The sequence below is a fragment of the Limanda limanda genome, chromosome 5 (assembly GCF_963576545.1).
Source record: "Limanda limanda chromosome 5, fLimLim1.1, whole genome shotgun sequence".
NCBI lineage: Eukaryota > Metazoa > Chordata > Actinopteri > Pleuronectiformes > Pleuronectidae > Limanda > Limanda limanda.
Window position 1 is genome coordinate 26,485,415 of NC_083640.1, and position 23,369 is coordinate 26,508,783.

A 23,369-nucleotide genomic window follows, 5' to 3' on the forward strand; every position below is an offset into this window, starting at 1 on the left:
ATGTTTTACTCAAGATGTTTCACAGTGGAATGGGCTGAAAGCACTCAAATAAGACATGCTATGTTAGGCACATGGGCCAAAATTGTATTTCTTATATCACTTAACAAATTAAAACAGATTTATTCAATCAAATTGTATATGTATAGCCCATATTCACAAATATGAATTTGTCTCATAGGGGTTAAGAAGGTGTGACATCCTCTGCCCTTAACCCTCAGCAAGATAAAGGAAGAACTACAATAGAAAACTTTTAACAGGGTTAAAAAGAACGTAGAAACCTCAGAGAGCGCCATATGTGAGGGATCCCTCTCCCAGGACGGACAGAAGTGCAATAGATGCCACGTTTAACGGAGAACATCAGAGACATAAGAGGCATTCAAGAAAGTACCCATTTTGTTCATCAGGGCTGAGCCACTGAGAAATGTTTCAATCAATTTACTGCGGCACATTAGTGTCACACTTAAATTTGCCTTTTCACATTTCTAATCACGACATATACGAGTGGAATCATATTAAGTGGTGAGTCCAATGAGGTTGTCTACTTCCCATAATACTGACAAACGGTTGTTAAGTCACATCTAATATCACTGATCCTGATCCTGTTGATGAACCTCAGTCCCTCAGCAGCAGAGCTCAAATGCTAAGAGAGGACGAGCTGCTCCTCAGTTGATGAAGTGTAATTTAAGTTGATCATATTACTGTACAATTAACAGTTGTAAGCTATTCATCAGAAGAATAACTCCACAATATAAGTTGAATTGTATTAGCATATACAATAATCCTTTCACTTACAGCAATTTAGACGTTATTTTATTCATATATTTGTATACGTGACATTTCCGTTTTATTTTCTCCCTGCCGTTTTTTTACACAAGTGTCAGTGGAATCCATATATTATCTGTATTCAAGAGCGTGGTCTTTCAGTTTGAGAGCATGACTTACTGATTTCATGTACAGATTATGTAATACGGTCACTCAAAACCCTGATGTCTCACTCAAGTATTCCCAGCTTGTGCTTAAGTTTGCTTTGCTTGTTCTCAAACTGTGCACTTGCACTCAGTTACAGCTATTCGTTGTCTTCTGTGCACAGGTGAAACCACTGCTCCCGTTTTTTTTCCTCTGCTGGATTTTTTCTACTGTGCTTTAATTTTGCTTTGCAAGATTCCCCAACCAGTAGAACGCCAGGTGTAGTGTTGACCAATAAAATGAGCCTGCCCACAGTTTGAGCACAAGGAGATCAAGCCTGAGCACAAGCCGGAGTGTGAGAACAGGGTTAAGTCCTGCTCTCACACTGGAGGACCACGCTCTTCAATGAGGATAGTAAAGATTTACAGTACACTCAAAGAAGAGCTGAGACTGATGTGGATTTCATAGGTCCAACTATTGGACAAATCACAAATATCAACCTCTTAAAAAGTCAGTGGGTCAGCAAATTTATTGCAATTCCTTTCAATGTAAACCATACAAAGTTGACATATATATTCTTTTCTGGATAATTGGCACAATTTCTCCTGCTGGTCAAGCTACAGAAATAGCCACAGGATCAAAAAAGTCAGTGCAGCTTCATTTTATAGGAGTCACAACTGCCTGTATTCAGTTTCATGTCTTTCTATCCAGTAGTAGTTGAGATGTTTCTGTGTGGACTGACATTGATCTTGGTCATGTCTTTTTGTAATCGTTTGTAGTGATTGCACATTTTATGTATTTTTTACAGTGAAGTGCTCTGATTCAAATCCATTCATGCATCTATACATTACAGGCTACATGTGGACCGGCCTTATGCAGCTTTAGATGATTTTCAAAGATACAACTCCCAGAACAAAGTGAATACGCGATAACCCTGAGGTGAGCGACGGGAATAAATGAGCAAAGGGTCGACATCTCACCTAGAATCCCTATCAGCAGGCTGCAGGGGGCCTATCGGCACAGGAAAGAGCGGGAGAGAGAAGAAGAAAGCAGGTGAGCTGAGAGGCACTTGCCCCACTTGGAGGATGACAACCGCCTGCAATGTAGCCAACTGGGTCCCTGAGTTATCTCTCTGCACACGGGAATTAATTAGACGCTTGATGATCGGGGAACTGAGGCAGAACAATAAAAAGCATGACGATCGCTCTCCTTCCTCTGTCCTTTGTCCCTCACAACCTGTGATGATTGTCGAGCCTGCAGGGCTGCTCCAATCATCGACAGCCGCCTACCTCAAGTGGTTTATAAGAATCCCTCCACTGAGCAGCTAATGGGTGCAAGGTGTAAAAATGCCCTGGCACTTTGCAGAGCTCCCACTGTGCATTGTTGTAAATCACAGAGCCATTACATGGGCGAGGAGAGCTTGGAAAATATGGGCATTGATAGTTACCCCTGCCTCGGCCCAGGCATTTCCTGCCTCTGCACACAACGTTCTGTACATGGACATTATCTAGCCCTCCAGAACCCTTCAGAACCCAATCATTTGCCACAGTTTCTCACAGATGAGATCATTTTAATGCACCTTCTCTCTGAGCTGCTTTGATTTTCTTTACAATTTCTAGGTTGGATACATGGGTGAAGAAGATCCTCATTCTATAACAAAAAAAATGGAATGGAAAGGATGCAGTTGATTTAATTATACTGATTAATATGTCTTTTTTCTTTTCCAAATGGAAGCTTGGTACACCGTTCTTAAAATTAAAATGTAGTATACAGCCCCATTGGAAAATACAACTTTAACCAATGTGATCCTACATGATAGCGTCTCAGATACATTCAATTCAATTCAATCAAGATAAGCATTATCTCAAGGCACTTCACAAAGCATTTATTTTATTAAACTGACTGCTAACTTGTTAGGTTACGCAGAATGCTTGTGATGATTTATTATTTGTGTTGGGTTTATTTTGTTATTCAACATCAAGTATGTATCTTGTTATTTAAATTAGTGATTTGTTGTCCGTTTAATTTGGCGAATTACCTCTCGTAATTGCCTGTAGCGTTCGCGGTGGGGACAGAGAGTATAACACATAACGTCACTCGCTCCTGGATAATTAGACCTCCTGTCTGAGCTTGATAAAACACCTGTTGTGCATCAGCATCTTGATGATTGTAGCAGCAGAATTGGTAGGGACGGTAGCTGTACGGTGATTCCCGATCAAAGAGACAAATCCGATGAGATGACGGCATTAATCCCTGTTTCAAACACCCCTCGGCGAGCGGAATGAGGTACGAAGCAGTTTTAATTCCTTTTGCTACAGGTAGTGCGAGGTGGGAGTCGCTTAGTCCTGGTGTTAGCCGTTCTTTGTTTACATTGAGGGCGCACAGCGGGTGGGTCGTGTTCATCAGCTTTACTCCATATTAACCTGTCAAACTTCTCTCTTGTGGTAGTTGCTTTGTTTAACTGATGTTTAGATATTTTAATAGTTGTATTAGTCTTTTATTTAATGATTACATTGTACTTTTTGTTAGAATTTAATATGAATTCATATTGTGTATTTCTTCCTAGTTCCACGGTGTTTCTACGGTGAAATGGTGAATTGTGGGATTAAAGAGCCATGAAGCATCGGGACTCTCTGCGTCTTGCTCTGGCAGCCAGGGGCTGTTACAGGTAATGGACTGTACATCAATAGCTACACTGAAACTGCACCTAATGATAATAATAATTCAGGACACTTTTATTGTTGCCAATTTACCAAAATGTTCAATTTCCAGATTGACAACCTATTTGAGTCCATTTTTAAAATATTACAAATAATAATCATAGCAGAATCTACCCAAAGTGATTAACAGCAGAATCCAAGTTGCTGACATTGCAGTTAATGCAGCCTAAAGGTCAAACCTATTTGAACCTGGCAACAGGCTTTTTATGGGTCCATGGTACTTTCAGTGACTCATCACTAGTTCTGCAAATTAAATGAAAAGGGAAACCACATTGTTTTGAAGGTGGTTGATTTGAATATTATGTTTGATTGATGTTACCATATTCCCCAATGGCCAGTTTGTCCCCATGTTTAAATTAGTAGGATTCTCCCAGTCAGAGCCTGGAGCTCCACCGCAGCCTCTGTGTACTGAACAGATAACACTTCCTTCTGAACTGCAGTGAGGGGAACAGTCAAGGCTTATTACAGAGTGATTTTTTCATGCTGCGAAGATGTGATCGTTTGTATGCGCATGTTTTACGAGTGTGCTGAATGGAGGCAAAGAATCATGCTGGGGCTGATGGTGATTTGTGGCAGGCAGGATGGAGCCTCGAGGGGCTGATTGCTCCCCAGGCTCCCCCCTCGCATCGACTACGATGCCTGAGAGAACAGCAAAGGAAGACTGGAGATGGACCTGTCAATGACACCCAAAGGAGTTTTCCTGTGTCGGGCTGCTGCTTCTGGGTAGCTGCCAATTATAGTCAAAGGGTGGGAAATCAGTAAACAATATAACGCAGCTCAGAGACTTTGATATTCATGAAGCTGAGCGTGACAACAGCACTGGTTGATGTAGTACTTCAAACAGAGAAAGGTAAATATTAGGTTGCGATAGCCGGGTGTTGTTCTTTGTCTCTGAGAATGAGGCAGACGACAAATCCCAAAGCTACAGTGAGACAGACACGAAGCAGCCTTTTATTGTTGGAATGGAAATATAAAATACAAATGAACAACTACTTTGAGAGATACTTTATTCTCAGACGTGAGGTATTAACTTGAGCTGTAGCTCTGTTATTCATCACTGCGAGGACCAAACTCTGGCCCAAATTTTTGAGTGAGTTGCACTTGCATGACATATTTGTTGTTATGGTTACGTCATGGGCAGTTGTGCAGTGTGACCACACTGATTTAGATGTTAAAAATCTGATGTTTAAAGGAATTGAAGTGACGTTTCCTATAGGGTCATTACTTTTGTCATATATTTTGTTTATCAACTATGAAAGCAGTGTAGGTTAAGGACAAGTTGGTGGAATTTACCTGATCAATTATCTTGATCTGCCCCAACAACAGACTCCACAGAGAGGGTTGCATTCAGGATTCTTAGCTCAGACACCCACACACATTTTCACTATAGCCTAAAAGAGATCTTGAGTTTGTGACATTTTTATTTAACAGTTTTACTGTTACCCTTTCTGTAAGTACATTATGACCTGGTAACAGATGTACATTTATCAATTGGATGAGTACTGGTTGTTGACTATATTGCTTTCGTTTAAGCTATTTATATCATGTCTTCACTGCTGCGAATATATTTATTTGAGGAGATATTTTACCCTCGTTCACACGACGAGCACATAAACAACTACAAATGCTTAAACGAGCATGCCGGTGAATGATAATATGGTGCAGTAAATTTAGCTCTAAACTTGTTATAGAGGAAGTAGTACGAGCCAAATGTAGAGGAACCACTATATAGCTGCCATCAATGTTGTTACATTACACAAAGAAGCAGTGGGACTGCTTGAAGTAGGCTCTATTTTACGTGAACACACGGATACACAAAACAAAGAAATCTCAGTTTTAGTGACTAAAAACTTTTTTGACGTTTGGATACGACTTTAGGACTCAAGGAAAAGGTTGGTTTTGCATATTTATGATTCCCTCGTTGTTTTTAATAGTAATTGTACTTTTAAGTTGCAACTGTATTAGAAATTGTATTTAAAATTGTGTCAGTATTTCACGATCATGTGTGATGATTTTGAATGTTGAATTTTGTCCTTTTTGTTTGTTGCTAGATGTGCAGCATCCTTCAGAGGCTGACCATGTGACGAGCTCTCGCAGGATCACCCGTAAAGACTCAGCCTTCTCTTGTGTACAGTATAAGCTGTATTTTACACTCTCGTAAAAAAAAGCACTGACAAAGGCTCTTTAGAGTGTGTTTGTGTGCGTGTGCGTGTTTGTGTGTAGCAAAAATTCTGCTCTCCAGTAAAACAGCGAGAACTGTCTTGAGAAGTCAGCTGCAAATAAACTGCCAGCAAAGTGGCCGTAGCCAATGAGCGAATCCAGATGAAGAATTTTGTGGAAAGTTCAAGCAGATTGCCTGACCTGCAGAATCCATATGCCTTCCTATACGGCCACAGGCCTGTTTCTAAAAGGAGGGATGTGTGATGTGCAATCACTTGATGTGAAAGTGGATCCGGGCTCGTGCATTTCAACATGCCATTTCGGTTTCATGTCACTGGGCTGAGTGTGGAGCAAACAAGCAGGATAAACAGAATTCATCCTGCTGCTCCTGTCAAGACAGCACAGCCCTCTGGATTTAACCTGGATGAATAAAGCGGCATGAGTCATGAATACAGCAGCGTATCACACAATCATGTCATCTCTGCAGTCCCAACACACCCATGCAGGGAAACTGAAAAACAAAGACCTCCTATTATCTTCCGTCTGCCGTGTTAGAGCTCTGCGTCTCGGGGGCATTTGGTTAAGACAGAGGTATCACAACAATTTGAATTTTGTACATGAGAGCTTGTTCGCTTTGCTGAAATTAGCATTCAGCTAGAAGTACTGTGATGTGTGAAGACTCAGATTGACTGCTGAGGTGTAAATTATGTATGACAGGATTTCCTCAACATTTGTGGACGCTTAAGAAAATCCTTCACTTAAGTGATTTATCAGACTTTCTGCTGGCAGGGTCGATGCGTTCAACTTAGAAGAAATGAGGGACTTATCTTCACCAATGCGTAGCTGACGCTATCCATTGAGTTTAAGCAGTTTTCAAATGCCCGAAGGACATGAAGGCAACGCCACAGTGAGAAAAACAACACATTTACAGTCGGGTAGTTTTTCCAAAACAACAGTGTCAGATGATGGAAGTCCAACTTAAAATGGCAAGAATACTAAACAGTTTCTATTCGCATTAATCATAACCCCTTGAGTTTGCCATTTATATACCACATACTTTTTTAAAATTTGGTTTAATACGAAACAATTTCTTTTCACTTATACTATATCAACACATTTTGCCCCAAAATACACCAAAACATTAAATCTAATACGGGAAATTGTGTTTTTTGGGGTTTAAAAAAATAAAATGAAAGCCACAAATATGCTCAATGAACCATTTTCTAAATTCAAAAATGAAATGCCGATTGCAAATGTGAAGACATAATTTTTAAACTGATAAAACATCAAGCAACATATAGCTATTTGAAATAGGCATAGTCATATAACTGGTTAAGCTCTATGCAACCTTTCCACAGAGCAAAACCAGCAGTTTTGTTTTATTGTTTTATAATACTACAAAGAATAATTAAGTTTAATGTATTGCCTGCAACATCCCATCCGTCATACTTTTACTCTTGTATTTTTTACATAGTATTTAAAATCATAATTTCTCAGTTTTTACGTGGCCTATCACCAAAAAAAAATACAGCACAGGGGTTTCAAGTCAGCACTTCATAATGAAACTGAAAACACCTTTGTGATCTGATCACATTGACATGATTAGCCACTCCTGAGGGTTAAGCAATAAACCATTGTGTCAAATGATCTGCATCAGGTTCACATGCGTCAGCAGTGAGGACGTATGTGGCTAATCAGTTTCCTCAGCCCATTGGTGTGGACGAATCTAAAACCTATTTGTATGCACATGCGTTCTTGTGCTCATGCATGCAGGATGAATACACATGCATGTGGTGGCCCTTGATGGATGGTTTCCCTGGGAAGAGGTGATGGCACAATAATTACACTGTCAGCTTGAGTTGACCTATTGATAGCAACCATGTTCACACACAGGAATGCTCATATTAACAAGCACTTTGTCTTCTACACAGTGTTAAATGGATACCCAACCAAATGAAAAAAGAGGAAACTGAAAATAGCTAAAACTGAAGTGAGATTCTCAAAATCAATACACATAACCCACAGTTAATGTGACTCAAGGAATGATCTTCTCGTGATGCATTAGAATTCTCTTGACCTCATTAATGATTTAAAAACTGTGAAAATCAACAAATTCTTGAAGTAAGCAGTGGAGTCAGTGTATCTGTGATATTGTCCTTGTCTTAAAATCAGCTGTTACCTTTCCTTCAAGCTCAAGCACATTGTGTACATGAAAAGGCTTGTCGTATTTATTATATAATATTAGAATTCTTAGTAACACACTAATTTGTGTTTCATTTTGGAAACTACTGACAGGGCAGGGGCACTTCAGGGTCCAATCAGAATTCAGCCTTGGCAAGTGCCCCCTTGGCGTACCACTGAATCTCTCCCTGATTCTCATATTTAAGACATAAATCAGTGTGCATGGAAAATTACCAGCTTACTTTGCCTCCAGCTGAACATTGTTTGGGAAATTATATCTAAATCTGTGCAAAATGGAAATGAATCTTGGCAGTGGCCAGGATATAAGTTGTTTAAAGCTCTGAGTCAGAGAGCAAAAGCAACCAGCTCTCTTGGCTTCCTCATGAATGTACTTTGAGAAGTTTTGTTTGAATGTCGACCAATTCCAAATCACTCTTATAATTGTGGTCCTTTGAGAAAATGCCCTTTTTGAGCTGAAGTGGATGTTATACAAGAGGTAGAAGAAAAGTAGCGACACTGACTGTGCCACTACATAAAGTTCGCCCAATACATCTGTGAATGAAGCAGGTATGAACATAGGAACCATAAGTTCAAATAGTGCCTAGGGAAAAACCAATAACTCTAGTTGCATTATGGATAAGCAGGGAGTATATACAGAAACAATTTGTAGGGAGAGGGAAAAAGTTGGTTCAGTTTTGCCTCCACTTTCGAAATTCATAATATTAAATCAAGAGAGTACTTTAAAGGCAAACACACTAGAGCGCAGTGTTAGTTTGAAAAATGCAGTGGTTAAAAAAGGGCTACTGTAACGTCTAAACTGAATATTAAAAAATGAGTGCATCAAAGGGGGCATAACAAGGGTCAACAATTTCCTCATCCGCGTGAGATTAGAGCTGAAACGACCTTAAGAACAAAGTATACAGCTCCCTTAAAACACAGGCACAGCAACTCAGGCAGCTACATCTCTGCTAATGCTAATCTAAAAACATATAAAGTCCGCTCTTTCTGCTCTTAATACAGTTCCATCTAACCACAGGGTTTGACTCAGACATGGACTTCCTCCTTCTTTTGTTGAGCTGGGATGTTTAGCTCACATGGTCCGGGGACCTGGGGGAAATTGCATCATTAAATGCAGCTGGATAAACAATATTATATTTTTTAAATATATTGATTTGCTGTCCCTCTTGAAACATATGAAGTGAGCCAAAATAATCTTGAGTGAGTTGATATCGCAATGATTTTGTTTGTCATTTGAAAATCCATTACATATACCACTTATTCTTAAGGGTCACGCTGACATTGGGTGAGAGACACAACCACTCAGACTCACATTCACTCCTACAGTCAATTTAGAGTCTCCAATTAACTTAAAGGTTCAGTGTGTAGAATTTAGTGACATCTAGTGGTGAAGTATCATGTTGCATCTGAAATACCCCTCACCTCACACCCACTTCCAAACATGAGAGAGAACTTTAGGAGGAGCCTTCAGTTGTCAAATAAACTCAAAAGGTGTTTAGTCTGTCCAGTTTGGGCTACCGTAAAAAACATGGTGGCCAAGAGAGGACCCACTCCAGATGAAAATATAAAGTATTTTAAATATCATTTAAAGATTAAAGAACCGTACCACCCCATTAAGGCTAATGTCAATGAGATTTTCCACTTCTGTGCTGATTATTTAGTCATGAGTGAAGGTTGCCCTCCCTCTTAGAAACCAAAGATACAACAACATTGACTTCACGTGCTTAAAAACACTAGAGACTAGTCCTGGTGAAGTGCTCATAGGTCATAACCCTGCAAAAGGTCAACATTTGAAAATAACAACGTAGATCGATGATTAAGTGGTTGCCATCAGCTGTTTACTTAATCTTGTCAATAGGTCGGAAAGAGAGGTGAATAGAGAGAGAGCGTGAGCAGCTCCCCTCAACTGGAAGTCAAACGGGTTCCCTCTCACTTCACTCACACTTAACACTGACCAGTCGCGTCAGCCAGCGGCTCTCGGCCTCTTCGGTGCTTTTAAAGCTGAGCTCCCTCTTAGAGAGTTGTTTGACTATTTTTGTCTTATCAAGACGGGCTCAAAGCCAAAAGCCGAGATGGTCCTTTGGGTTTTGACTCCATTTATGTATGGAGGCAAGAGCATGGCAGAACACTACTGAAAGAGTGAGGGGGTAAAACATAAAACGAAGGACAGAATGATTCCATGAAGCCAAAACAAACTAGTAAATCTTAAAGCAGACTCCATTAGGTTAGAGTCTCTAACTCTGGACACTAGCCGCAAATCAAAGGGTTTTAGCATTGGGCTGTTGTACTCGTGTCGTCGGGTCGTTAGCAGATCGATCACACTTCTCATTAGCACAACTTTCACGAACGGGTCATTTGTACCCTTCCCGAGTCAAAATTCAATTTCTTCCCAGGCACTAGTTCATCTTAGCAGAGAAGGGTCAGGTAGAAATGTAGCTCAAGGACTTTGCTCCTGTTATGGTGCATCAATATGACTCTCTTCGTATCAACGTGACATAATAAGACCTACACACACATACACACACAGACACACACACACACACAGACACACACACACACACACACAAACACACACACACACACACACACACACACACACACACAAAGTATCCTAACGTGAGCCATGCCAACCACAAATGGAAAACACATCAATACCAGAACCTGTTCTGGTGTTCATTTGTAGTGGTGTCACTCACTTGGCTCACACATGAAATTCCTACACATACCCAACTCTGTGAACATGCTAACATTTGCCCAATCAGCTTTTTTCGTAATGTATTCCACAAAATAACAAGACAACAAATCAACAAAATCCAATGAGTCCAGCTTGAAAGATCATTTTGGTGGCTTGTCTCCGACCTAGTATATAGAAGCATCTCTTTAAATAAAACAGAGAGTGTACCAAAACAGGAATGTTGCTAAAACTAGTTTGTTCACTGTAGGTTTATCACTATGAGCAATCAATTCCAATCAATACAGTGATTTGATCAATTGCCAATATTAAATATTAATAATTGCAGCTCAAAGTTAGCTTAATTTAAAGCATAAGACAGTTCATATACATTTTACAACAGACCATCTTCCACATAAAGGTCACACCAATGTCCGTTTCACTTTTTCAAGCAATGCTTTTGTTGTAAATCCCATAAATCCCACAGCAAGTGTATTGCTTCCAGTTTCCACCCGTTTCTATCAGCTCTAATAGTCTCTAAATGCCTCTGTGTGGCTCTTTCAGTCCTTTAGTGACAAAGGACACCTTGCACATAAAACATTATCTCAGCCCCTCTCTGGAGGTTTGTAAAGCAGAAAAGCCTATATTCTTTCCGTGTAAACTGGCATTAAGCAAATTACCTAAATGGACCTGAAGCCCAGCTCTGGGCAATGTGAATGAAATCAGGCTCTTTGGGGTGGAGGTTGGCGCTTTTCCCTCTATGTGACCCAGATTTGATGCTGAACAGCAAAAATAATATGGAATCTGATCTTTTCAAATCAGATTTGGCCACATCCATATGTTGTTCGAAACCAGATCGTTTGATATGCTACCTCAGTAGGCCTGCAGTGTGAACATAATGCAAGGGGGTTTGACAAGTTGGTGCAGGCATCCGTGACTGCAGCACGTGGCTGTTAAACGGCATGTCACTTCTCCTGATGTCTGCATGCCTGTGAATGTGTGCAGCCAGAAACTGGCCAACAGGAGGGATTCATTCCAGGACATGCACCATGTAAATCCCACCGATTTACAGCTACTGCCCAGGGCCCACACAAAACCCTATACAAGCTTTACAGTCCAGACAGCTTCAGGTCAAATTATCAGTGCAAAGATGTCTCAGAGAAAATAAAGTAATAAAGAAGCAGCTCAGTTTGGTAGTTTGAGAAGGGAAACAAATTCTTGGCAAAACACTTTACACTTGAGAATCTTTTAACATTTCAGTCTCTGCAGAGTATGCGCTGGCAAGCAGGTCAGTTAGTGACAGACAGGTACTGAAGCCAATTATTTCATTTTGTATTCATTATTGTTGATTGACGGCTCTCGACATGTAAAGAGAATTTCAACAAAGAGGGTTTCAGAAACAAAGTACTAGACCTACAAGAAAGCAAAAAAGTGTTTAACTATTCCCAGGACGGTGGGACTCAGTAGCTATGTATAAGGCCTATATTGGTTTCCATGAGGATAAATATAATGAAGATCAGTCTCGAAATAACTGTCTTTTACAAAAAAAATATAAGCTTTCTATTTTATTATATGTGTATGATGTAAGGATAGGGTGAACACTGCACAGAGGGTAACAAGAAACACCAAGTTTCCAATGTTCACTTCAGTCCTATTTCTTTGCTTAATGGTACATGACTTTTCAAAAGCTTGGTCTGGTATTCATTTAAGACGCCTGTTGTGACAACCTGGCAGTGCACAGGTTTTTCAAATGAGCTTTTGCTTTATACCTTGTTTGGAGACAGACAGCAGGCCGCCTCTTTGTATTTTTAAAACCTTGTTGATTCTCAGCTTGAGATTTCTTCCTGTCTGCCCCACAGCCACAAGCTAGCTCCACCGTCTGAGCAGGGAAGCAGCTCAGTGCGAGAATCCTGGACTGGACTTAACAAATTAAAGCCACCTGAAATTTTTGTCTCAGCAACACAGCTTGCTACAATGCTCCCGTCATTTATGCATGAAATGCACTGCATCTGAAGTGCAAAGGTGCCGAGGAAGCAGGGGGATTTGAAGGTGAAAGCTGAGAAAACTGTAATTTTGTGCAAACAATGAGGTGTAGTATTCAGCATTTAGCTCTGCAGCATTAAAAGTTTAAAGGGGAAATGAACTGTAGTCAGTGCAGGATCCACTCACTTGTTTTGGTGCTTTGAGCCCTGCAGGTGTGCATGGTACTGTGCCACCGAGTTCAGTGTGACGCTGCACACTTCACAGGTGTAGCTCCGCTTCAGACCTGGCATCAAACACAAACACAAAATGAATCAGTCAAGGAAATAAATAGACCTGAAAAACACATCTTCAAGTACACTGGAGTTAGGAATGTAGATTAGAATTATTTAATTTGTACTTGATTATACAAGAGAATAGAAAATACAGTGTAAAGAATCCATTAAAACTGAGACAGCCTCCGTGAAAAACACATTCATGCAGAAACGTGTGAGTACTGTACTGTGGGTGAGCTTTCCTGTGTGTTTTTGAGATTGCTTTGCTGATACAGGCTGCCGGTGATGGAGGGGCAAAAATCGTTTAGAACTGTGCAGTCAATGACATTTCATGCATTTCAAATCACGCAGGAAATACATTTCGCAGCTGAAGCGGACAGCTGGCACTTGAGGCGTTAGGTTTTTCAGATAAAAGAGTAAAACAATTTAATCTGGCTCAGCTTCTTCTGAAACACAGCATCACCCAGCATCACATTGTGCCGGCCAATTAAAGAACACATTCCTGTAGAGTATTTAATGAGGTGAATGCTGTGATTCTACTATTTAACCAGTGAAAGCTAAGATGCTGTCTTATAGTATTACAGACCGCTGAGCAGGGTTTTTTGCAATATGAAAATATTAAATTCATGGATATTTTATACATTATATTTATATACTGTATATTATAAAGTTTGATAGATGATGTTGCACAATGACAATAAAGGTATTTTATTTGATACAAACTTGTGTGGCTTTTCTCAATCGTATTTCATTGACACTGTAAAGGCTTGGCACCCAGGGGTGGATCTAGGGTTGGGGCCAGTGAGGCACTAGCATTAGTCTTAAGAAATTGAACTGTATGTCAATAATTTTGTATCTCTAAGCTTTACAAGTAAATGTGTTTGAAAAAGGAACAATTTTCAATAAACTGTTTTTATCAAATATAATAATCATAATACTGATATAGTAAATTTTCTTAAATGTGCACCTTAGTGAATCGGGAATTATTGATGTTAGACATGTGATTTGCTCTTCTGGTTAAATTTTGTCACCTTTATGGCCCCTGATTTAGAAAAGTCCTGGATGTGCCCCTGCCGGCACCACACAAGGTCTGAAAGACCCCTTAATAGCTTTATATATAAGAAAATACCAAGGAGAACAAAATATCTAGCTGTCGTTTCAGGACCATGGAGAGCTCAGTTTGCTGGGTGTGGTGTGTTAGCAATATGTTCAACGTAAAGAAGGAAAAACCCTGAATTATCAAAAGCTGTTCACTCATAGTTCAACTGATCATTGATGAGCGTTTCCCAGCTTGTTTGTTTACCTTTAATTGAGCTACTAAACATGGTGGGAAAAGGACACATGTAGGAAATGATTTTGGAAGAAGGAACAAAACACACCAGCCGATCTCGGCAGCAGCAATGCCAATGATGTCACTGAAGCTGAGATTGAACTAGCCGAAGTCCACTTAGCTCTACCAGTTGTGGCAGAAGACGTTTCTCCGGGAGCAGCGCCTTCAAAACATTATGGTCAGATTAAGAATAGGTCAACACAGCCTTCACTAGTTCAAGTCTCTTTTCTTTGATTAAGAAACAGTAGCCTTGCGTTGCTCTGAATGAGCCTCTCCAGGGTTTTGCATGTTGAACCAATTATTTTAATTTAGTAAAAAAAAGAGCCATCTTACAACTTACAACAGACCCTCAGTACCAACCAGGCCTGATACTGTGGTATGTGAAGCAGCCTGCATGTTTGAATATCCAGGAACTTCCCTTTTAAATAACATCCGTCCTCATGCGCCCGCAGGTAGATTTTTCCACAGTGATGCAAGAATACTCTATATATTATAAAGAGGGTGCTGTCGCTCACCTCACTTGTGGATGGTCAGTAAAGCCTTTCAAATTGTAGGGCTGTTTAAACATGTATCTCAATTTCTTTTTTTTATGTTAAGTACAGAATACATGTGTAATACACAAGTGAAGTTGAGACTGATCAAAATATTTTGCATTTTCTGATATTTGATAGAAAACGAACAGCTCTGACCTAATGGTGGCTGTAAAGTCAGGTGATGACCAAAGTTATTAAACTTCCCCCTAAAGGAAAGATTAACATCTATCAATTTTATTTGAATCCAAATAATTCTGAGTCAGGGGATACACGAAAGAGACAAGGATTCATCCTCTAGGCACCATGAGTGTCTGTATATACTAGCATCCACAAATAGTTGAGCTATTCCTTTCCAAACAGATATTCCTCCTTAGAGTCATGGATTGTATTTAAAAAATAAATCCAATAAAATATCTGTGACCTAATGTCATAAAGGCAAGAGGAAAATCACAAAGCCGAGAGAGATGACAGCTGAGGCCGTACACAGACCCTGAGACCTTGAGGTGTCTGAAATATTTGCCATCAAGAGAATTGAATAAGTTGCCTATGCATAAACAACGTCCTCAGACTAAGTAATGATAATGGCTGCACTGAGTCTGCGCCCTGTTGCTGAAAATTATGAGCAACCTGCATAATCGCTGTCATGTTGTACTAATCTTATTGTGGTATGAAAAACGGTTGCCATGATTGCCCAGCTCTCACAATCGAGTTAAACCGCTCCGTAAATATCCCTCGGAGCAAAAGGCCACGAGAATATAAATGTCACCCTGCACTCATTGAATCACATTTCCATATCCTCCTCAATCTAACCCCCCCCGCCCGCTATCATTTATTCCAAATCTACACAGCACAAAAAGAGCGGCTGAAAGCGAGGCTATGTAATCATTTCAGTGTAAATGCAGGTGCAACTTGAAAAGTGACCATTTGCTAAAAACGTGCCTCCTAGATGTTGATGTCAGCTGTTTGCTTCTAACATTTTGATAGGAGCCAATGTTCCCCACAGCGGAGGAGAGTAAAAATCTCTCCGTTTCACTTTCCCCCAGATAAACTGTACAATAACCACTCTGTCAGTCGCCACCAGGACTGAGATTTCAATTTTGCACGGCCGTCCCCAGACGCAGTCATGAGCTGACATTTGAGTTCTGCAGCGGGCAGCGAGGGTCTGCTCTGCAGTGGCCCTTTGACAGCTTGCTTCTCAAACACTTTTTGAAAGGGTGAAAGATTATGCAGCAGCCCCCGGTATCCATCACTGACAAGCCACCTGCAGCTCTTCCCTCCTGGTGCTGCCCTGCATGAGCGATGAAGCACCGGGAGCCTTCGGGCCTCTGCAGTGTTTCCCCTCCATCACATTTACTTCCTACTTTCTGAGGCGTCACCGGGGACTCGATGGAGGCTCGTTTGTTTTGGTTAACTTGCCCCTTAGCTGCGAAAAAGGGAGGAAGCTCAGGAAAGGATGTACAGAAAGAGAAATATTCTCTGCAGTCTCATTTATTTGGGCTAAGTTGGAATGTCATTACTGTAAAATCACCAGAACAGGCTGTGGAGCTGCTGCATGTGAAGAGAAATGATCTAAGAACCACAGAGTAGGAAAGAAGCCAACGGGTAAACAACTGGAATGAAAAAGTCCAAAAGGAAGCGATTTGGGATGCTGCTCATCTCTGATTTTCAAGTTCAAACTCGGGGCAGGGTTAGGGGAGGGCCAAGGTTTAGGACTCCTGGTGTTTCATGCTTCCAGCCTGCTGGTTATGAAATGTAAATGATCCTTGACTCATGATGTCTTCTCTTCTTCCCTCAGGGGAATTTGGTCTGACTGAGAGGAAGAAAACAAAGAGGAGGCAGGGCTCTCTCTCTCTCTCTGTTTGGTTTAGGTCTTATGTTGTCTCATAGGTTAGAGGGAAGACATCACATCCTTTGATCCTTCCTGGTTTAGTCTGATTTTGTCCAGTCAATCAGAGCATTTCTGGGCGTAAACAACTGCATGCACACCGCCCACCAGCTGCTCCCTTGTCAAGTTGAATTTTGAGACTTTAGAGGTTTGGACAGTGGCTGATGCTCACCTCCTTTGATTGGTCATGTTGATCACTCCATTCTACAGCCTATTACTTATCTAAGCCCCTTCTTGGCAGCTGAATCAGCCACTTCTATAATGCCCATTATACATGTGAATAGTGCATAAAAATCCTGTAAGACAAGCTTTTTGCTACAGACAACTCAAGGGGAAAGGCAGGCTGGAAACTGGAGTGTTTAAATTGACCAATCGAAGGGGCAGATCATCAGCTCTGTGGGTTAGAAGGTCGCAGGTGCGCATAGGGACGGCTTAGTTTGCACTCGTTTGCATGTGATGCAGAGATGCTCACTCACTAGTTTAACTTTCCACTCGCAGATACTGTTCGGTGCACTTGCAGAGGGAAAATGCTCCTTGCAAGTAGGTTTTGGTGCTTGCAGATCGTATTCTGTGCACTCATTTTTTATGTATATGCTACAACAACTTGACTCATTTGTTTATGTTGGTTGTCTCAGAGGAGAACTTTTTTAGGAGACATAACACATTGTTTAATTTTTTTAGCTTGCCAGAGCAACAAGGGCTTGATTTCCGAAAACGACTTAGCTAAAATCAGTTTTAGTTTAGATTTCCATTCTAATCTGCGTGCATTCAGCACCTGATTTACTAAGACACATAAGCTCTTTAGGCCTATACACCATCAGTTTGCGGTCTGGACCTAGTGCTGAACCCTCGTGAGTGAAGTTGAGCCCATAATCCCTGATCAAAGGGGAGATTTGTATGAGATCACTAAAGCTAAAACAGGAATCGAAAACGTCATGATCATGAATACAGAGCATTTGCTTCTGCCTTGATATACACAACTATTCCTCAAAATATTAGACACAAATTGTTATATTATCAGAGGTTATAATGGTATTATGGTAAAATCTAATCAAAGATGTAGAAGCTGTGACAGTAAAATCAATATAGGCTGTTAGCACTTACTTCTGCTGGATTCAACTCCTCTGAAGCCTACAGAAGCTTATTTACAGCCAGATGTATCAAGAGAACAAGAACTCAGGAGCTAACAAGTATTGCAGGCTTTGAACATAATATGGATGTTGAATTTTTATTTAGTCACACTTCATTTATCAGAAAAAGTAAAAAATAGTGTGAGGAAATGACAGATGTTGTATCATACAACAACGCCTTTTTATGGTTTGTGTCTCAGACACGTATCATCCAGACACATTAGCTGCTTCCAGATATGCACTGAACTGCAGATAACCTCTGGACATTCTCTGTTTGAGTCAGATGCTGCAAACTTTCTCTGGAGTTTCTATACAGCCAGTCCCAAGTCAGATGGTGTGTTGATAATGTTTCTAACATGCGACAGACGCAAAAATTATTTTGTAGAAAAGACCGAAAAACAAAACAAACATCTCAGGATGAAAAAGTGGTGCCATGCACGTACAAGACACAGCGATAGATATCAAGAAGGCTTTTAATGATAAGGGCTGAGCCGGATGTGCTGCAAACAAAAACTGGTGATCTCTGCAGCTGAATTAATACACTACGTCCTGCCACTGCCTGATGCACCAACACTCACCTGAAGAGATTTCTTAACACATCTGACAAGAGAATTTCCTGCTGCTTTGTTAATGTGAGAAAGGTAAACTCCGGAGACAGTCCTGACCCAATTCTGCAAACAAGGTCTGGATTTCGTGTCTGAAAATTATTATACTGAATAGTCTGACAGACAGACACACATCCCTATATAGGACACAAAAAAAACTTCCACCTTGAAAATGGATGGGCCACAAACTCATACGTGGTGTTAGGATGTGAATAATCTCCAGTCGAGTGTCAACAATCGAATCGAATGGGGCGGAGGATAATTCATCTGGTAGAGCTGCCGCCCCAATGAGGCTTAGGGTCCGTGTTTGATTCCTACACTCTGTCCTAAAGGCCAAAAGCCCCACAAATGTATACTTTAAAAGAATTGAATCAAACATGGTAACTGCTGGTGTGTCTTTTAGGGTCCGTGTTTGATTCCTACACTCTGTCCGAAAGGCCAAAAGCCCCACAAATGTATACTTTAAAAGAATTGAATCAAACATGGTAACTGCTGGTGTGTCTTTGCCCCCTTGGTGTGTGCGTTGGCTCACCAGTACACCAGATTGGGGGTTTCTAATCGGGTGCTGAGTTGAGTTATTTCATTTGCCCCTGTAGTAAATCTCTAGTTGTCTCTAAGCTAATTGAGACCTATTGCCTGAGCCGCTGGGAGGGAACATGGTGGCAGCATGACTGATCAGCAGTCTGGTCCTCTGTGTGGTCTGTTTATGTGCAGGGAAAGGTTGTGCAGGTCCAGGGTTCACGCTAAATTAACCAGCAGCCATCTGCCCCACTCAGCTGGTGCAAGTTAGCTCATTCCCTCTCTGATGCATATGCATACGCTGAAAGAGCATATGCTGAATCTGAGATAAATTATTGTTGCAACTGCGGGACATACCATAATGGATTACTTTGTAAAATGGCACTCCAGAATGAAATCTTTACTCTAAAGTTTAAAAAAGTGGAAAACATTGTAAATGTGCAGTCAGTAGAGATGTAGTATATTTTGTCTGAACAAGCATTAGTCGAGGAACAAATGGCTGGCTTCCTGCTCGTCCAATCTAGTGTCTCAATTAAAGCAGTTAGTTGGCACAGGGACAGGCTTTGGCCTTTGTTTCCTCCGGAAAGGGACCCTGATCAGTTCACTGTAATTTACCCGCCCCTGAGCCTGCTATTAAGGCAATAATAGTAATAATATCTATTTCAGGGTCAGGGAGAGATGTGAATATACCACACAGGCAATGAAAGAGCAACAGCTTCAGAACTTCTACTGCAAGGCTCTGTAGAAAGAAGAACAACACAAGAGCAGGAAGTGAGGAAGAAGAGGAGGACAACCTGCCAAATCACATCTGCCAGAGCTGCATCTTTTATTAATGGCTGTGATGGAGTCCGGAACAGACAATTATTCTTTCCGGGTGTTTGACAGGATTGACAAGAGTGTAAATTTAGTTTTTTGGAGTGAGAACCGACAGCATCAAACAGCACTGTGTCCTCGTTTGACAGTTACATGAGGACGGTGACTGGAGTAATGAGGAAGAAGCACCTCACTGCCGCTGGATCTAAGAGAACATGACTAAAAGAAGAGTTCAGACAGCCTCTTATGATTCCTTTTTTCTCTCTTGGCTTCAAGATATCAGAGCAGGTCACTCAGCCAAGTTGAGAAATGTCTCCTCTGGACATGCACGCTACTGAACCACATCACTTCGAATTTGTCTCTGTTGCCACAGTTTAAACTACGTTGCATTGTGATCTTAGCAATTCAAATGAGCCAGCGCAACAAGGCTGGACACAACCGGTTCCAAACATGGTGATGCATCTATGGTGTCTGGATAAAAGTATGATTTTCACTTTTTGTACATGCTGATATTACAGGATTTAGTTTCTTTCTGTTGTTTCAATGACACAAAAGCCAACATTTATTGTGAATATAGTGTCAGTGTCATTTAAGTATATATATATATAAATATATATATATCATCTACACCAAAAATTAGCAGGTATACGCAAGTTTTAACTGTTGCTAAAACATCTCCAGAAGGTGACTCACTCCTCTCCCATTGCCAGTAGAGGGGTTTAGTTTTCCCGTGTGTCATTGTTTGACTTTAAATATACAGGAAACAATGAGGAGCTCTCACTGTCATGTCAGATTAGCACCTTCACCTGCTTGTTCCATCACTGCCAATCAGAACAGGAGCCGATAAAAACATGTGCCTACTTCAGGGGCATTTGACCCAGGAGTGAATGCTGATTGTTTTCCATTCTAGACACAGTTCTACCAAGGAGGGGAGGAAGGCAGGACTTGGGATATAAAAGGCATGCTATCCATGGGCCGCATGGCCATGTTGAGTGGCCCGTTGATATTCATAGACATGGGAGAGATGATAGCAACTGGGTGGGCAATATTCATGTGTGCTGTTGTCGATTTTTTGACCAGTGGAAATTAAGAGTTAAACAATTACCAGTAAAACGTCAATGACCTGTCAAAGAAACTGAATTAACCTATTAGAAATATTAACAACACCAATATCTAATAAGCTGAAGAGGGCAAATACAGGGAAAATGTGACACAGAAACATGCTGTCCCATATAGCCAAGAAATCATAATGTTCTTCTCATTGCCCTGAATGTAACCTGTGGGAGCCACCTATCCAGGTAGCTTTTCTAAATGAAAATGCCCTTGTACCAGGAAACTCTTAAAGTGTTTCTGGACTCAATCTCTTCACCCACCCCTCCATTGGCATAGTTGTGAATTGAATGTTCATTTTTCTGTGAACTATCTCTTTGATATCCAGTTGTTGCTAGCAATATGCTAACAAGCCTGTGTTGCTCTAAAGATACTCACCTGTTTTATGAAAGGTTAATGACAACATGTTTGTGGAAATAAAAGCTGAGGAGTTCTTCTCTTGTCGGATTCTTGTGCTGAAAATGGAGCAAACTCTCAACTTTCATCTGCTCTCACAAATGACCAAAGAAAAGGAGTGACAACTCTGTCTTGTATGTACTTGTGTTACAAAATGAGCTTCTGTGCGTCTTTGTATTAAAAATGGTTTGCAGAAATATTAAAAGGTTTAGATTTGGGAGAGGGTGTTTCAGTCTCACTGGTTCCTGTAATAAACGACATGACAAACTTGTGTGTCTTCTTGGGAGACATGAAGTACAAGTTCCTTGGTGCATTTGACAGGTCTGATCGTTGATTAAAATCCTGCCACATGTTGAGAGAAGTGAAAACACTTTCTGCAGCTGAAATCATTTCACTTCTAAAGTGTGTCAAGTTTTGTAAGCAGCTACAGCAAGATGAATTGTGAAACAACCGAGCACTTTGAAATTCTTTGAGCCTTTTGGGGCCACTACTCAAACCAAGGCAGGTGGCAGCTGAGCTAGGTGCTGCAGCTGGTGGGAGACGGACACAGTGATTTAGCACTTTTGCTCTCAAAATGCTTTCAGCATGACTCTTTCCTGTCTCTCTCATGTGAAGAGCTTTCTCTCTGCTCTCGGGAGGAGCTGGATCACCAGAAGAGGCACTTTGTGAACTCGTGTTGCTCGGTCTGAAATCATCTTCAGGGTCGTTTGAAACAAGAGACGCAGCAGATGCAGAGCACACATGAACTATAATGGACTATTGCTTTGAAAGCCATGGTAATGGATGGGAGTGAGAACCTTGCTGGCGCAGCATAGACTCAAATTGACTTTTGTTTTCCAGTATTTTGAGTCATTTTCACAGGTTGTCCAGCACCAGAAGGACATGTTTTCCTGGCCACTATTGAACTAAATGGCTTTAAACAACATTGAAACAGTCTCACACATAATTAATAATTAATAAGTCACTGCATTCCAACTCATTACCATATAGGTTACACTTCTTTTTGGAATTCATGGTCAAAACACCTTATTTACATGAACATACACATCATTATGATCTGAGGAACATATATTGATGGCTTACACAGACTAAAGGACAAAGGTTAATCAGGATATATTGTTTTGAAACCATTTGATAACTTCTAACGGCAGCACAATAAACAGTGTTATTATTTATGTAGCACTTTTCTAGCCTTGAAGACCACTCAAAGCGTTTTAGTGTGGCTGAATTTCTCTGAGATCTAGTGAATCATTGTGTCCAAAATTTCGGGAAAATTTAGAAATCATGTTGAAGAGGTCACAAACAGGTTTTGTGACGCCACTTTTTGCATTTAATGTGAAGAGATTCCCTGAAGCTGTTCCTGAGATATCACATTCAAGGACTAAAATCAATTGTCTTTGACTTCCATTGTGATTGTGTTTCTGTTTCTGTTGTGTGGCGTTTGTAGTTGTGTTGTCAATTTTGCATTGATCCTGTGGTGTTCACATTCATATTTTTGCTCTTGCATTGTGTTTTCCATGCTCGTGTGACAAGTCTTTGACAACGCTCAAACAAGCCCTTCGTAAAATGCATTTGTTTAAGGCACCATCTTATATTTACTGATTCTGAGGGTTCCATGCTCCACAGTGCAGGCAGCAGAGTGTGGGAATACATCATCACTCAGGTAAGGTGTCATTGTATGGAAACGGAAGTCACAGGTGAATGCAGGAGATCCTCTCACATCAAACACAGGCAGCATCTGTTAGTGCTGTCTAGTTGCACTGCGTAGAACACACAGACTGCCGCTCTGTCAATTTGACAAAAACTGCAGCAGACATCGGTTCGTGTGGAAAAAGGCTGACTTGTTCTGTCAAATCCTTCCTATACCACTCTCCACCAACCAGACGTTGTCCTTGTCTACTCCATTTCAACCTCACTTTACTGCACTTGTCAAAACCATGAAGACGCAAAACCATAAAGTCAGACTGAATGTTTCCCTTCAGATTAGAGTGAATGTAACAACACAGCTCACTGAGTAATATTTAAAAATCACTGATCCCTCTTGGAATATACAGTAACCACTTTAATTAGGTTTTCCTACGTGGCTGTCTACTTTGCATTATTAAATATATAATATTATCCTCTCTGGCAAGGATTA

At 40.7% G+C, this 23,369-nt stretch overlaps 1 protein-coding gene across 1 annotated transcript in view; it reads right to left on the reverse strand.

Moving 5' to 3' along the window:
- Positions 1 to 12,821: 12,821 nt before the first annotated feature.
- The window catches only part of zmat4a (zinc finger, matrin-type 4a), a 109,989-nt gene continuing 99,441 nt past the window's right edge, over positions 12,822 to 23,369 (reverse strand). The window contains exon 6 of the mRNA XM_061071962.1: positions 12,822 to 12,922. Coding sequence (XP_060927945.1) covers positions 12,822 to 12,922 — 101 coding nt within the window. The remainder of the gene's footprint in view (positions 12,923 to 23,369) is intronic.